We start from the raw sequence: 13604 nt of genomic DNA on the forward strand, positions 1-13604 counted from the left end.
CTTTAAAATGTTCCCTTTCTGTTAGGGAAAGGTTTTCACACACTTGATTGTTTCGTTCTAACCGATATGACGGGAAATTGTTTCGTTCCCCTTTGTAACCGATATGACGGGAAAGGTTTTCACACACCTATCGTTCCCTTTTCTAACCATAAGATCTCACAATCCATCTCATTCGAAGTTTTCACACACTTATAGTTCTCTTTTCTAACCATGAGATCTCACAATCCATCTCATTCGAAGTTTTCGATCTCACGATCAATCTCCTTCGGAGTTCATCCCTAGCACATTATCCGACAATTTGAGCACATCGTCATCCTTACAATTTTAAATGTGTTAAAAAGAAGTTTCATTAATTTATAAGGATTAAAAAGTATGATATAATATTGAAATTTGAAATTTTAACTTAATTATTAGATTTATTAAAATGTTTACCTGATAATATAAATTTTATTTAAAAATAAAAAAGTACATATAAAATAAATAATTCTGTGGGATGAAAACTGAAATATGAGTTTGGTAAGACGAATTATTTTTAAGCCAATGAAATAAAATAAGATATTTTAATAATTGATGTAAACTATGCTATAAAACTATTATTGTTATTAATATTGATGATATTAATTATTCATAAACTGCCCTAATAAAATATTTGTAATTCCCGCTATGTCCTTGGGCTAAAAAAATAACTCCAAATGGACCTGAATTTTCCTAATACCAAAAACCATGCCTTTAAAAAATAAAAGGATCTAATAAGGTAGTCAAAACTTGATTTGCATCGGAAGAGAAAATGGGTATCAAAAGTGACAAAGTAGAGGCGACCAAAAGTATATTCTAAGTAACAGAACACTCCAAGATGGGAAAAGTTTTCGATCAAAGAAAGAAACTTAAAATAATAAAATAGCAGAACTACTACATTAAAATCCTTCCATGCCCACATCAACTAATTTTCATCTTTCACTCGTCATCCTCGTCGTCGTCGTCGTCATCATCAGCATTAGCTGCAGAGTTCAGAGCATTCAAACGTTCAACCAAGCGAGCTTTTCTTTCATCATATGTCAGCTTCTTCAAGTTGTATCTGTAATTTTCAACCAACAATAACAGGGGAATGTTAATAAACAATGCACACAACAAAGAATGTTACAATTAGGAAAGATATTTTTCACTCGACAAAAGAGCTCGAGCTTCGTTTCTACCTCTTGTGTGCCTTGGGTGGGGGCTTGTCGGATTTCTTCACTGATGGGTCTGCCCGAATGGCGGCATGAACTTTCTTGTATAAACCCTCAATGCCATCAGCCTCAATGCCCTTCTTGATGTATTCGCTGAAGTGGGTTTGGTACTTCTCTGGTTCATCTTCCATCAAGGTCTGGTAAAGCCATATAACAAATTATCAGACGCTTTTTCAAATTTTTTTTTTTGAAGGATATACAAATAGCATATTGTAAGAATAAACAAACTGCATGGTCATACCCGCATGTACGCCGCAACGTGTCCACCATAAATGTACTTCCTATGAACATCAGCATCAAGCTGCTTGCTATCCTTGGAAAACCCAGCAAACCTCTTGTCGCTGTGAGGGATGTCCAATCCACCATCTAAAGCTCCCTGTGTTTTACAAATTGAAATTCATTGCAGGTTTTGACACGGCCAATTTCACAGAACAATCATCAAACGCTAAAAATTCTTCTATATCAACAATTCCAACCGGCCATAGAATGACAACAATCAACTGAAGAAGTGTAGAACAACGAGATGGTTACAAAACGTGTACTCGACAACTTATTTCAAAAAAGTAGATACTGGCTCCAAGTTATAGAAACTAGTTTTCCATGAGATTTTACCAGAGATTTAAAATAACATCATAGATTACTTTGATTACAGGAGCTGACAGAGAAATTAAATTTTAAAGAACTAGAAATTGAATATCTGGTTGCTAACTAAGTACCTTAAGAGCACCAAAAACACGATTTCCAGTTGTAGTTTTAAGAAGACCGACATCAAGTAAAGCGCGGAATGGCCTTCTGGTATCAGCTGGCTCAACAGAGTAATCTTCACCGGTAGCCTAAGAGTGCAACATCATAGTGTTAACAAAATTAAAAATATAATATAGATAGGGGTAGAGGAAATAGTTAAGATTCAAAGTACCTCCACATTGCCTTCGTATTCATCATCCATCTCGAGCTGTTTCAAAACCCGTCGAGCCAAGAGAAGCCCAGTGCAATATGCTAAACAATTTTTAAACAGTTGTTCATCAAGACATTGAAAATGTTAATGGGAATATTATAAATGAACGGACATACAAGAAAGAGTGACAAGATTGAAAGCATACCTGCAGCATAGTTGGTGAGACCAACTTCCAGCCCATAACGGGGAAGCTCATGAGAATAAGCTGAAGCAAGTACCAAGTCCCCAGCAATGCTGGCGGAAATTATCTGAGCTGTGATATCTTTGTTCGACTATTGAATGATGTCAAGGACACACATCTCAAAATCCATGAAAAATAGATGTAAAACTAGAAGTAATCTAAAAATAAAACCCAACAAAAAGTCTTGCATTTGATAGCTAAAAGAGAAACAATTACTCATGCTCTTAAACACCCAAAACATGTAAACTTCTACAAAATATTCAAACTCAGATCTTTCATAGGATACAAATCGAACAACAATGCGATACTTAGGAGTATTGTACTTGTTCTTGTCCTGGTTAATAAGACGAATTCTGGCCCGATAGTCAGTCTTGCCCTCTGGATATTCAGATACAACAATCAGAAATCAAGAAAAGAATAAATAACATAGTGACATTATTTATATAGGGAATAAATACCTCTCCTTCTCTTGAACTTGACTTGATAACGTTTGAAGTAGGCCTTCGTCTTCTGAGCTTTGGCAAAAGCCTACAATAAACAACCCACCATGTAACTAACTACCCCCAACATCGTAACATATCACGACATAAAAAATGACTTCGAATTACAATTTAATGAATCAATGGCCGTAAAAACGATAAAATAATATAAAGTTAACTCTGATCTGTGAGAGCAAAGATATATATGATAATTAAGAGCGGCGGAATGCTCAAACTAAAAGCTAGGAACGAGTGACCAAAAAAACGGACTTCTATTCAGGCATAGTGGGGAGGGGATAATGAAGAATCCAGCAAAAAAAAAAAAAAACAGTCCGACCATCAACATAGCTAAAAATAAAGATCCCTACACATACACAGCATGAAACCTACGAATTACAGACAAGTTCCTGACAAAATATGACATAGATTCCACCAAACAACGGATTGCGAAGATGAACAGTACAATGGAGAAGTCGGAAAACGCAGTAAAAGTATGATTACATGAACTTCTATAGTATAACCAGTCAATAGAAACAAGAACAAACGAAAGCGCAAGGGAAAGGGATGGAGCTCTCACCATTGTAGATTTGGAGCCGCGAGCGGAGCAGGAACCCGAAAGAGAAGTGGCGGAAAACAAGAGTAAGGGCAGAATCCCTTTATATAATATACCCTAGGTTTTCTTTTTTCTTGTTGGGCATAAAACCCTAGATTGCTTGCATATGGGCCGACGACTCCATCTTGGGCCGGGCCCCTCTATTCTATAATCTGCAATCATATAATCTTAAATTAATTTAGTAAATAATTTATTTTTAAAATATTAAAATTTCATTAATACCTATAAATTTTTTTTTAAAAAAAAACAAATTAATTTTAAACATTTTAAAAAAATTTAAAAATATATTTACGGTTAGTACACGTTTCAAAAACATTCAAAATTAACGTTAAAATGTTGAGAAATAATCTATAAGGTATTAATAGACAATTTTCGTGATTATAATAATTTTTTTTTTTCATGTAAAGGTAAAAGGTTTTGATTATTACTTTTAAATTTTCATTGTTATTTTCATAGTTAAATGTGCTCATCAACGCCGGACCGTAAGATGTGGATATCCAAGGCATATTAACATGGTGTACTTCTCTTGTTTGAACCGGGGTTTGAAACCAAAATTCTCCTCAGGAGGATAGATGGGTCGATTCAGGTGAGATCCAATGTAGATCCAACTTTCTGTTCACTCGTGGGATCTGGGCAGTCCGTGGGGACCACCTTAGCTCCTCTTTTCTCGAGAATCCATACATCCCTTATCAGTATATGGACAGCTATCTCTCGAGCACAAGTTTATGTTCTACATACTACTAATAGTGAGAATATTTTTTGTAATGAAACTTTGTAAAGTTCAAGGTAAGGATATTATTAAAAAAAAAATTTTAAAATTTAAAAATATTTTTTAGACAACCGGATATTTTTATCGATTTAGCCTATAATCAATTATCGTTTTGTAAAATTACTTTTATACCCTTGGACTTGTTAGATTGTATCAAAATTCAACTAAAATTTTAATTTTATTGAATTTTACCCCAAAATATTGCAATTTTAATCTTGTAGTTCGAACTTTTTACCCTATAGTAACTATGGGAAACACTCACACACGACCAATCGAGAAGAGATTTACAAACCACCGTAGAAACTACTGTTTGGGATGATAAATTGAGTAAGGTGGAATGTATTTATATACATGATTAAGTAATCAATTATTAGGGGTGATCAAGAATTAGGGATCGGAGGCAGACGAAATTTTCACAACTAGCGCTGCCTTTTACTTAACGGTCTACTAATCATATAAAATCAATCCTATTACATTAGACATCGCATTATGAAGTTAAATTTCTTCCGTTTAATCCCTGAGGATGACTACTGTTGTCGGGAGAGTGCGAGGATGGATATAAGATGTTTTACTATACTGTGAAGTATGCTTAGAACAATAGGTTGTCTGGTATCGACCCAATGTGTTAATATCGAAGAAATTGTTACCATGTTCTTGCACATACTAGCCCACGATGTAAAAAATCGGGTGGTTCACAATTTTCAAGGTAGGGTGGGACGGTTTCTAAACATTTTAACTCTATTAGAAACGTAGTGTTGCAACTCAACGAGGTTTTGTTAAAAACACAAGAGCTAGTCACAAAACACATGCACTGACAAGAGATAGAACTGGTTTGAGGTATATTTAAGGGTCGTGTGTGCTTACGTTCATGAATAAAGTTTAGAATGACCCAATTAATCTATGTTCAAATGTCTTGTCTTCCAACACAATTGTCTCGGTGCTTTTGACAGTACGTACATAAAAGTAAATTTTAAGGCCACTGATCGACCAAGGTATAGGACAAGGATGGGTGAAGTTGCAACAAACGTGCTTGCGGTTTGCTCCACAAATGGAGAATTCATTTTTGTCATGCCAAGATGGGAAGGCTGAGCGGTGGATTCAAGGGTGCTTAGAGATTCAACATCACGACCTAACGGGTTGAAGGTTCCAAAGGATATACAAACTTTAAGAATTGTTACTGTAGTATGATAAAATGCACGTGATTGTATAAAATAACTACTCCGACGTTATGTAGGATACTATTATCTTTGTAATGTTGGGTACCCTAATGTTGAGAGATTCTTGGTACCGTATAGAGGAGAACTGTGAGATCCCACAAAACACGGGTATGAAAACTTTTCGATAGCATATGCGTTTTAAAAACCTTTAGGGTAAGCCCAAAAAGAAAAGTCCAAAGAGTACAATATCTGCTAGCGATGAGCTTGAGGCTGTTACAAATGGTATCGATATCACATATCCGAATGGCGTGGAGCAGGGAATGCACCGACATTCATTACACCTCATTATATAAAATTTGGATCAACAAAAAAATAAATCTAGAATTAGATTACCTAACCAAGATTTGAATCTTTGTTCTAAATTGAGTCATTCCACCATCAAACTTGATTGAATGGTCTACAGGGTTTAGATTACCTAATCTCAAGGGGTTGCGGGTTTTTTCTACCAATTGGAGCCCTCCCTTCACCACCCTCATAGGGATGGTCTACAGGGTTTAGAACTACTCATCTTACTACACGACGCTTACCTAGCCAATATGGCTCTACCCGAACTTTTATGGTTTACCCAGCATTCTCCACTCGTCTGACTGTTGCTGATCAATTTTTGGATATCAAATGGACCTCCCCAAAAGATAATTTTGAAATTAAAAATAACAAATAAAGTCTTCTAACCACTCATGTTCTCATGCTTGCAATTTTATCATGTTTCAACCGTGTAAATATTTACTTTTGAAGTTCTAAATGATTATTCATCAATCAAATCAGCTTGTAACACAGGTTGAATTGAGTCTATCCAATTTTATAGATGAAAAATTAATGTTTGTTGAATGAGTTTATCTAATTTTGTAGATAAAGAATGAATGTTTGTTGAATCTTCTTAGCCTAAAACAGTTGGAACATTTAAAACACAGTGATCTCATTATATGTTCAATATTTTTATTATTTTTCAAAGTACGACAAAATTGGGTTAGAATGTAATGCTATTTTCGAGTCGGTTGTACTGATAAAAAAAATGACAATCAGTAAACCTAAAAAAATTTAACCGAACCCAACCCTTTATCGTTTAGGTTGGTCCATCTAAGTTAATCGAGTCATCGAGCAATGTGAATGCACTTAATAGATAATCTTAATTTAATTAATGGAGGAAAACAAGACAAAAAGAAAAAAAAGAAAAAAAAAATCATATTATATCACATTTTAAAAATAGAATAATATAGTTTGTTGTTTTTGAAAAGCCTCCCAGCTTCCATTGTTGGGAAGTGCAGAAACTGGAGATATAGGAGAAGCAACCAGCCATTACAGACTCTCTGCCATGTCTTCTTTCGTACGCTTAATTCCTCTAACATGGCCTTTCTTCATCATCATCATCTTCTTCTTCTTCCTCTTTGTGCTTTCTCCCGCGCTTGCCGCTGAGTCGGATCACAAGGTAGGTTACCATTTCCATATCTTTTCAACCACTTGATCTCCCTGATCTTCCTGCCTTTCCTCCATTTTTGTTTTAATTCATTGCTTTAAATCCGTCTACATGCTGATGGATTTTCCGTCGAGTTGATTCACATTAGTTTATATTTTGTCAATTTGAATGTATGTGTTTCTTGCTTCAAATTTGAATTTCTTGAATCGTGAATCCTCCATTGTTGGACGCTCATATCGGATCTCATTTCTGTTTTTCCGTGTCCGTTGGTTCTAATTTAACGCGCGAAGTGTCGACTTGCTACGGAGATGAATGTATATAAGAATGTCTCTGGAACTATCCAGCTAATATCTGTTTGATGGTGTCCAGATCAAAGCAGCAGAAATGGAGTATCTAGCACTGACGAACAATTTTTCACTAGTTTTTTGAATTGTATAAAATTTTTTAATCCAAACCAAGGGGTCAACTGCTGCAATTAGGCAATTCGTGTCAAGTCAGTCTGCCGCCAACTCTTTACAAATTGACTGTTGCAATAAAATAAAGACAGTATAATTGTACAAGGCATGTGTTTACCTTTGCATGCTCTTCTTCCTGCATAAATTCACAAGTCTTCTTATTTTTTCTTAGATTGAATGGAAACGGGCTCTTCTAGCAATTCTCCAATAATTTGAATTTGAGTATTTCTAAGTTATATACCAGCAGATCATATATATTTCTTTCCGGTTGTTTTTCGAGGTTCTGCTAATATAGAATGCTATATTTAACTATCTGGACAACATGGTCAGCAACTTGTTTGCATGGTTACATATTGATTAAACTGCTGCTTGATATCAACCGTTTACTTGCTTTATTTTAATTCTTTGAAGTTTTTTATTGCTTAAGATTCTAATTTGAGTTGCTTACCCACTCTTCATTATAACTATTTCCAGTATCAACCAGGGGAATCAGTTGTTCTCTGGGTAAACAAAGTTGGGCCTTATAATAATCCACAAGAAACATACAATTACTATAGCCTTCCATTTTGTCACCCATCAGGGGACTCTGCTCACAAATGGGGCGGTCTTGGTGAGGTCCTTGGTGGAAATGAACTCATTGACAGTCGGATCGAAATAAAGTTTCTGAGTATGCAGTATTTCGTGTTGCGCTAAATCTGATAAGCTAGAGATGGCCGTACAGTTTTCTCATTGATGTTTTCATGTTGCAGAAAACATGGACAGAACTACTATTTGTCCGCTTCATCTTGACGAAGCAAAGGTTAAACTGTTTAAGAATGCAATTCAGAGAAGTTACTGGCTTGAATTCTTTATAGGTACGATCTACATAATGTTTTATAGTAGTGAACCAGTGGTGTTGTCACAACTATGGTCATTGTTTATAGTTATGCTGCTAGTACTTAGCAAATTTTTTTGAATGGTGATATAGTTCATGTAGGAAAACTAACTAAAATAGCATTTATCTGTTCATCACGAACTTATATGCTTGTTGAGGAATGGAATAGCTTTATCCAAAAAAAAAAAAAAAAAAAAAAAAAATCATAAAATGAAAAAGGTTGAAGGATAACGGAAGTATGTGGCTACGTACATCACCTCCCCCTTTGACTAGACTTGCCCTTCAGGCAAGGTGCGATTTAAAATTCATTGGACATTGTTGCTTGATAGAATTTTGATGTTTGAAATAAGGAGGACGTATAGGGGTGATAGATAAATAATTAATTGCGTAAGCATTTAATTAGCTCAAGGGAACCCTGCTTGTCATACCTGAACTAAAGCAAGATTGTCTTCAAGTAATGTTGAACTTCTTATTTGCAATAGATTTCTACCCATATTAGCTGGCTCTAAGGTGTTTGTTACTTCATAATGAATTACAATAACTTGATCACCGATTTCAGATCCTTCTGATAGCATCTAAGTTACTAAATCAGTTTTTAATGGTAAGCCTAGGAGCCATGCGTAAGTGATTTTGATGGGGGTTTGGCTTTACAATGGTTCTGCATATTGTTTAAAGCAAATCCCGTTCTTAGAAGAGCATATTTGATAGCTCAAGTTTAGAATTAACATGCTGCCTCACTGGCTTATGCATGGGCATTATAGTAGGTTTAGGGATGCCCTACCCATCACACTCGCACACACAAAAAGAAAAGAAAAGAAAATAGTAATATTCAAGTCGTTCCATCTGCAAGTTTGTTAATAAGAAATTAGCAGAATGTTTTGAATTTGACAGTAATTTTAATTTATTATAAACTGCAGTTTACAATCAATTGTTTCCTTTTCCTCTTTTCTTTTCTTCCAGGTTTTATACTTTTGTCTAATTGGGGTCTTGTTATATTGATTCTATATAACTGACTCTTTTTTTTATGCGTTTGTTTTCTTTCTTATTCCTTTCATGGCAAATACAAGTTCAGATGATCTGCCGTTATGGGGTATGTCCTCTGCATGCTGCAGTTTGTTCATTGGTGAGTTTTTATATTAGTTGATGGCTTGCTGAACAAACTTTGTTTTCCATTGCTCAGGCTTTGTTGGAGAGTTGCCTTCAGACAAGAATAGTGAAGATGAAAAGCATATTTTGTACACTCATAAGAATATTATTATTAAATACAACAAAGATCAGGTTTGTGAAAGTTTAAACTTTATGCAAACTTTTGTTGTGGGTACCCACTCAATTGATTTATAACAGCTAATTTTTTGTTCTATAGATTATTCATGTGAATCTTACTCAAGAGAGCCCAAAGTCATTGGACGTTGGAAGATCTTTGGACATGACATATTCTGTCAAATGGATACCTACCAATGTCACTTTTGCCCGTCGCTTTGATATCTATTTGGATTATCCGTTCTTTGAGCATCAGGTATTCTATTGCTTAACACATTCTTTTCGTTTCAAAGATTAGGATTTTTAAATAATATATATATATATATTTACACACATATACTGATTACTGTATAGCAATCAGGGTCAAATACAAACCTTTCAAACAGGATACTTTTTCTGATTGCGAAATAGCTTTGCTATCAGCCTTTTCTATCATCTGGTCATACTTCTTGTTCATTGCGCATGTGTTTCATATTTCAGTTGTGTAGCTACTTTGTTTGGCTCTCACTGTTCTATTTTAACCAAATATAGCATATGTTTGAATGTGCAGATCCATCGGTTCTCAATTTTTAATTCTTTCATGATGGTTATCTTCCTCACTGGTTTGGTCTCAATGATATTAATGCGGACTCTTAGAAATGACTATGCAAAATATGCTCGGGAGGATGATGATCTGGAGACTCTGGTGATATTCCCTCGACTTTTAATCTCTCTTTCTTTCTTGGTTGTCATCGCTCTATCACTTCCTTTTCCACTACGTGATTGCTTAGGTGTATCTGTTTATATCTGTGGGTATGCGTAAACATATACTTATTGATGTTTTATTTAATTATTTTTAATACTTTGCTGCATGTTTTAGAAATTAACGTTCTCTTATAAATCCATGTATGTTGTATATGTTGTTTTCAGGAACGAGATGTCAGTGAAGAGTCTGGCTGGAAGCTTGTACATGGAGATGTTTTTAGATCTCCTCGCTGTCTGGTTATTCTATCAGCTGTTGTTGGCACAGGTGCTCAGCTAGCAGTGCTTGTTCTTCTCGTTATCTTATTAGCAATTATTGGAATGTTGTATGTTGGGTATGTACGATTTTGCCTTTTATTACCTATAATCTCTACTTTTTCTCTCCACTGAATTCAGCGTACTTATTGAATCAATTACCATGTAGTGTCAAATCTCTCCATGCCTACTCTTCGGTTTCATTCCATCTCTTAATTTGTCATTTTTTCTTGCAATGGTTCCATTTTGATGCAGGAGAGGGGCAATTATTACCACTTTCATCGCATGCTATGCACTTACATCATCTCTATCCGGTTATGTGAGTGGTGGAATGTACTCACGCCATGGTGGTAAGAATTTTATCTACTAATCTGCTTGTTATCCTTCTGTATACTTCAATATATTATGCCTGAAGATGGTTTCTCATGCAGTAGAGAATTACTGAGAGGTGCCATTATTGTTTCTTATGTTATCACATTCCATTCAACAGGTAAAAGTTGGATAAAGTCAATGATCCTTACAGCCTCTCTATTTCCCTTCATGTGCTTTGGAATCGGACTCGTTTTGAACACAATTGCTATATTCTATGGTTCTTTAGCAGCTATTCCATTTGGCACCATGGTCGTTGTTTTTGTCATCTGGGCTTTCATTTATTTCCCTCTAGCACTTCTTGGTACAGTTGTTGGAAGGAACTGGAGTGGCACTCCAAACAACCCTTGCCGTGTGAAGACCATCCCTCGTCCAGTTCCTGAGAAGAAATGGTACCTCACGCCGTCTGTGGTGTCCTTGATGGGTGGATTGCTACCCTTTGGCAGCATTTTCATTGAGATGTATTTTGTCTTCACATCTTTCTGGAATTACAAGGTGAAGTGCCCTGTTCTTTTGTGCACGTGGTTGATTAAAAGTAAAGATGGTGAGTTTATTGAGTGCAATAGGATGATGAACTCATTACTTATAGCAATTGAGGTGCCAAGGGATTCTCAAAAAATCTCCCAATTAGTAGAATAAAAAAGGGTCTCAATCACGAAAACAGATAGAAATAGTGCACCTGTGGAACCCCAAAATATAGCCAGGTCCTGAATTTTCTCCATGACTGTACTTTGTCTAAAAAATTTCTTTAGTTCATTACTGCCCAAACCTCTCAAGCAAGCACCTCTGTAGAAGTAGACCGAAATACCTTGGTACTTGACTTCGTAATTCTGACCATGAAGAAAACACAGGAAATTGAGTTTTGAAACTACATGAAAACTGAATATGATCTCTGACACAAATATGAGTATCCTTCCAAAATGTTTATGTTCAATCTTCTATTTGCTGAATGACCTTGAAGTAACGAATATTTTTTACGTAGTTATTTCAAGAACCCATCGGGCAATTTTCTTTTGGTTCTTGCTGTCCTAAGTTTCTTTTCTTTTCCTTTTATTTTTTTATGGCTTTTTAGGATTGAGTAACAATATTTTTAGATAAAGATAGGCTGGGGAGAAGGTTTTTGGCTATATTCCACAATTATTTTGTACCTACTCGATCATTGTTATTACTTTTGTTAGGGTGGGGTGTTGTGCCATCCTCTTCACTCTTTTTGTATTTTTGAGCATTGACATAATATGGTTTCTTATCAAAAGAAGAAAAAATGACAGAAGAAATCATTTGATGTTGGTGGTTTTGGTGGTAATACTTGCATAAAATTTATGGGAAGCATCACATTGGTTCACATTATTGTTGAACATGGTTTTTCAAAGTTATAACTTTCAATTCTTTTTTATATTTTTTATCAGCAGGTGTACTATGTCTACGGCTTTATGCTGCTGGTTTTTCTGATTCTCATTATTGTTACTATTTGTGCGACAATTGTTGGGACATATTTTTTGCTCAATGCTGAGAACTATCACTGGCAGTGGACTTCTTTCTTCTCTGCAGCCTCCACTGCTGTTTATTTGTTCTTGTACTCAATATACTACTTTTATGTTAAGACAAGGATGTCAGGCTTCTTCCAGACCAGCTTCTATTTTGGATATACCTTGATGTTCTGTCTTGGTTTAGGAATTTTATGCGGTGAGTCGTCGCATCGTTACTACTTTTCTTCTTGCTCTTCCTAATTTTTCATTTTCATAATCTATTCTATAGATTAAATTCAGTTTTTCAAGCGACTGTGGTGGACTTTTTGCTCGTAATCTTTTATTAAACCTTCGAAGTCATTGTGTTCCATTTGATGCCTCTAGTATTCTGTAAGATGATAACATTGCTTTAGTGTGGGATTTGATCTAATTTTCTGAATATGCAGGAGCTGTGGGCTATCTTGGCTCCAACTTGTTTGTGAGGAGGATCTACAGAAACATCAAATGCGATTAAGGGTCAGTACAGGAGAAAGAAAGAAGACTGCACTCGGCTTCACTTTTCGCTCGATCACGTGTTTCAACTTCCCCAGAAGAAGCGATTGTGTCATAGAGCAGGCAGGTAATATCATGCAAACTTCTGTTGAATTGAACTCTTGAGTGTTAGTGTTTGTGGGTGCATGGTTTTTATGCATTAGGAGTGCCCATAATTTTTTCTTTTGTGATTCTCCGGCTGTAAGTTAGATTTCGTTCATGAGAAGAGCAGAGATCTTTTTTCCTTTTTAATGATATAGAAAAGTTGGCAAATTCATATGGCACCCTCAGTAACTTCTTGTTCCTTTCTCCTGGCCTCCCCATTACAAAACGTTAGCCATCTTTTGGAGCAAGGTTATATTGGAGGGAACTTTCTTATGCCTAACTTTACTTAGAAATCGACATTATATTTGAATTTTGTTTGGGACCGTGAGGAATCCCTAGGCAGGTGGTATCTGTGTGAATAAAATATCAATTATCATCTTAAAGGTTGGTGGTTCAATCTACCTGAAATTGTACTAAACAATGTCTATGGTGCTTTAATGGAAAATGACATGAATCTTTGATTGGCTCGGGGGCATTTGTGCTCATAATTGATGCCTTTTGTATCTATGTTAGCTTTTAATGTTTTTGTGGTTTTTTAGGACGATGATTAAATTTTGATGTTTCATGAAAGGTGTTTGTATGGGTCAATATTAGAATGAACACTTTTTTTTAGGGGATGATTTGAAAGCCATTGTGAGATCTTACGTAGATCTCATGAAGTGAACCACTAACAAAGATCATGAGATATGTTGGT

General features: G+C 35.5%; 2 protein-coding genes across 3 annotated transcripts; one reads left to right on the top strand and one right to left on the bottom strand.

Moving 5' to 3' along the window:
• Window positions 1-749: 749 nt before the first annotated feature.
• Window positions 750-3521, bottom strand: LOC111466439 (60S ribosomal protein L5-like). Its single transcript, XM_023111092.1, has 9 exons — window positions 3419-3521; window positions 2821-2890; window positions 2649-2740; window positions 2327-2453; window positions 2143-2222; window positions 1943-2059; window positions 1468-1602; window positions 1194-1363; window positions 750-1075 (listed from the first exon to the last, which is right to left on the bottom strand). Exons 1-9 carry the CDS (start codon window positions 3419-3421, stop codon window positions 955-957), a joined length of 915 nt encoding a protein of 304 aa, XP_022966860.1. The 5' UTR covers window positions 3422-3521; the 3' UTR covers window positions 750-954.
• Window positions 3522-6670: 3149 nt separating this feature from the next.
• Window positions 6671-13095, top strand: LOC111466436 (transmembrane 9 superfamily member 1-like). Of its 2 annotated transcripts, none has more exons than XM_023111087.1 (12): window positions 6671-6866; window positions 7784-7976; window positions 8059-8163; window positions 9256-9273; window positions 9364-9461; window positions 9547-9699; window positions 9994-10128; window positions 10353-10519; window positions 10695-10789; window positions 10930-11303; window positions 12215-12491; window positions 12721-13095. In XM_023111087.1, exons 1-12 carry the CDS (start codon window positions 6753-6755, stop codon window positions 12786-12788), a joined length of 1797 nt encoding a protein of 598 aa, XP_022966855.1. In that variant the 5' UTR covers window positions 6671-6752; the 3' UTR covers window positions 12789-13095. The 2 variants fall into 2 exon arrangements, with proteins under 2 accessions (XP_022966855.1, XP_022966856.1); XM_023111088.1 differs by having other exon boundaries at window positions 12218-12491.
• Window positions 13096-13604: the final 509 nt, after the last annotated feature.

The sequence above is a fragment of the Cucurbita maxima genome, unplaced genomic scaffold, assembly GCF_002738345.1.
Source record: "Cucurbita maxima cultivar Rimu unplaced genomic scaffold, Cmax_1.0 Cma_Scf00031, whole genome shotgun sequence".
NCBI classification, from domain to species: domain Eukaryota; kingdom Viridiplantae; phylum Streptophyta; class Magnoliopsida; order Cucurbitales; family Cucurbitaceae; genus Cucurbita; species Cucurbita maxima.

Bases quoted from the DNA above. Each gene is read 5' to 3' on its own strand.
- LOC111466439 (XM_023111092.1), bottom strand. The intron at 2,741-2,820 runs GTATTTATTCCC...CTGAATATCCAG, and splicing joins CAAGTTCAAGAGAAGGAGAG to AGGGCAAGACTGACTATCGG. The intron at 1,076-1,193 runs GTAGAAACGAAG...TGAAAATTACAG, and splicing joins CCACCCAAGGCACACAAGAG to ATACAACTTGAAGAAGCTGA.
- LOC111466436 (XM_023111087.1), top strand. From the start codon at position 6,753: ATGTCTTCTTTCGTACGCTTAATTCCTCTAACATGGCCTTTCTTCATC. The intron at 9,700-9,993 runs GTATTCTATTGC...TTGAATGTGCAG, and splicing joins ATCCGTTCTTTGAGCATCAG to ATCCATCGGTTCTCAATTTT. The intron at 10,790-10,929 runs GTAAGAATTTTA...TCCATTCAACAG, and splicing joins AATGTACTCACGCCATGGTG to GTAAAAGTTGGATAAAGTCA.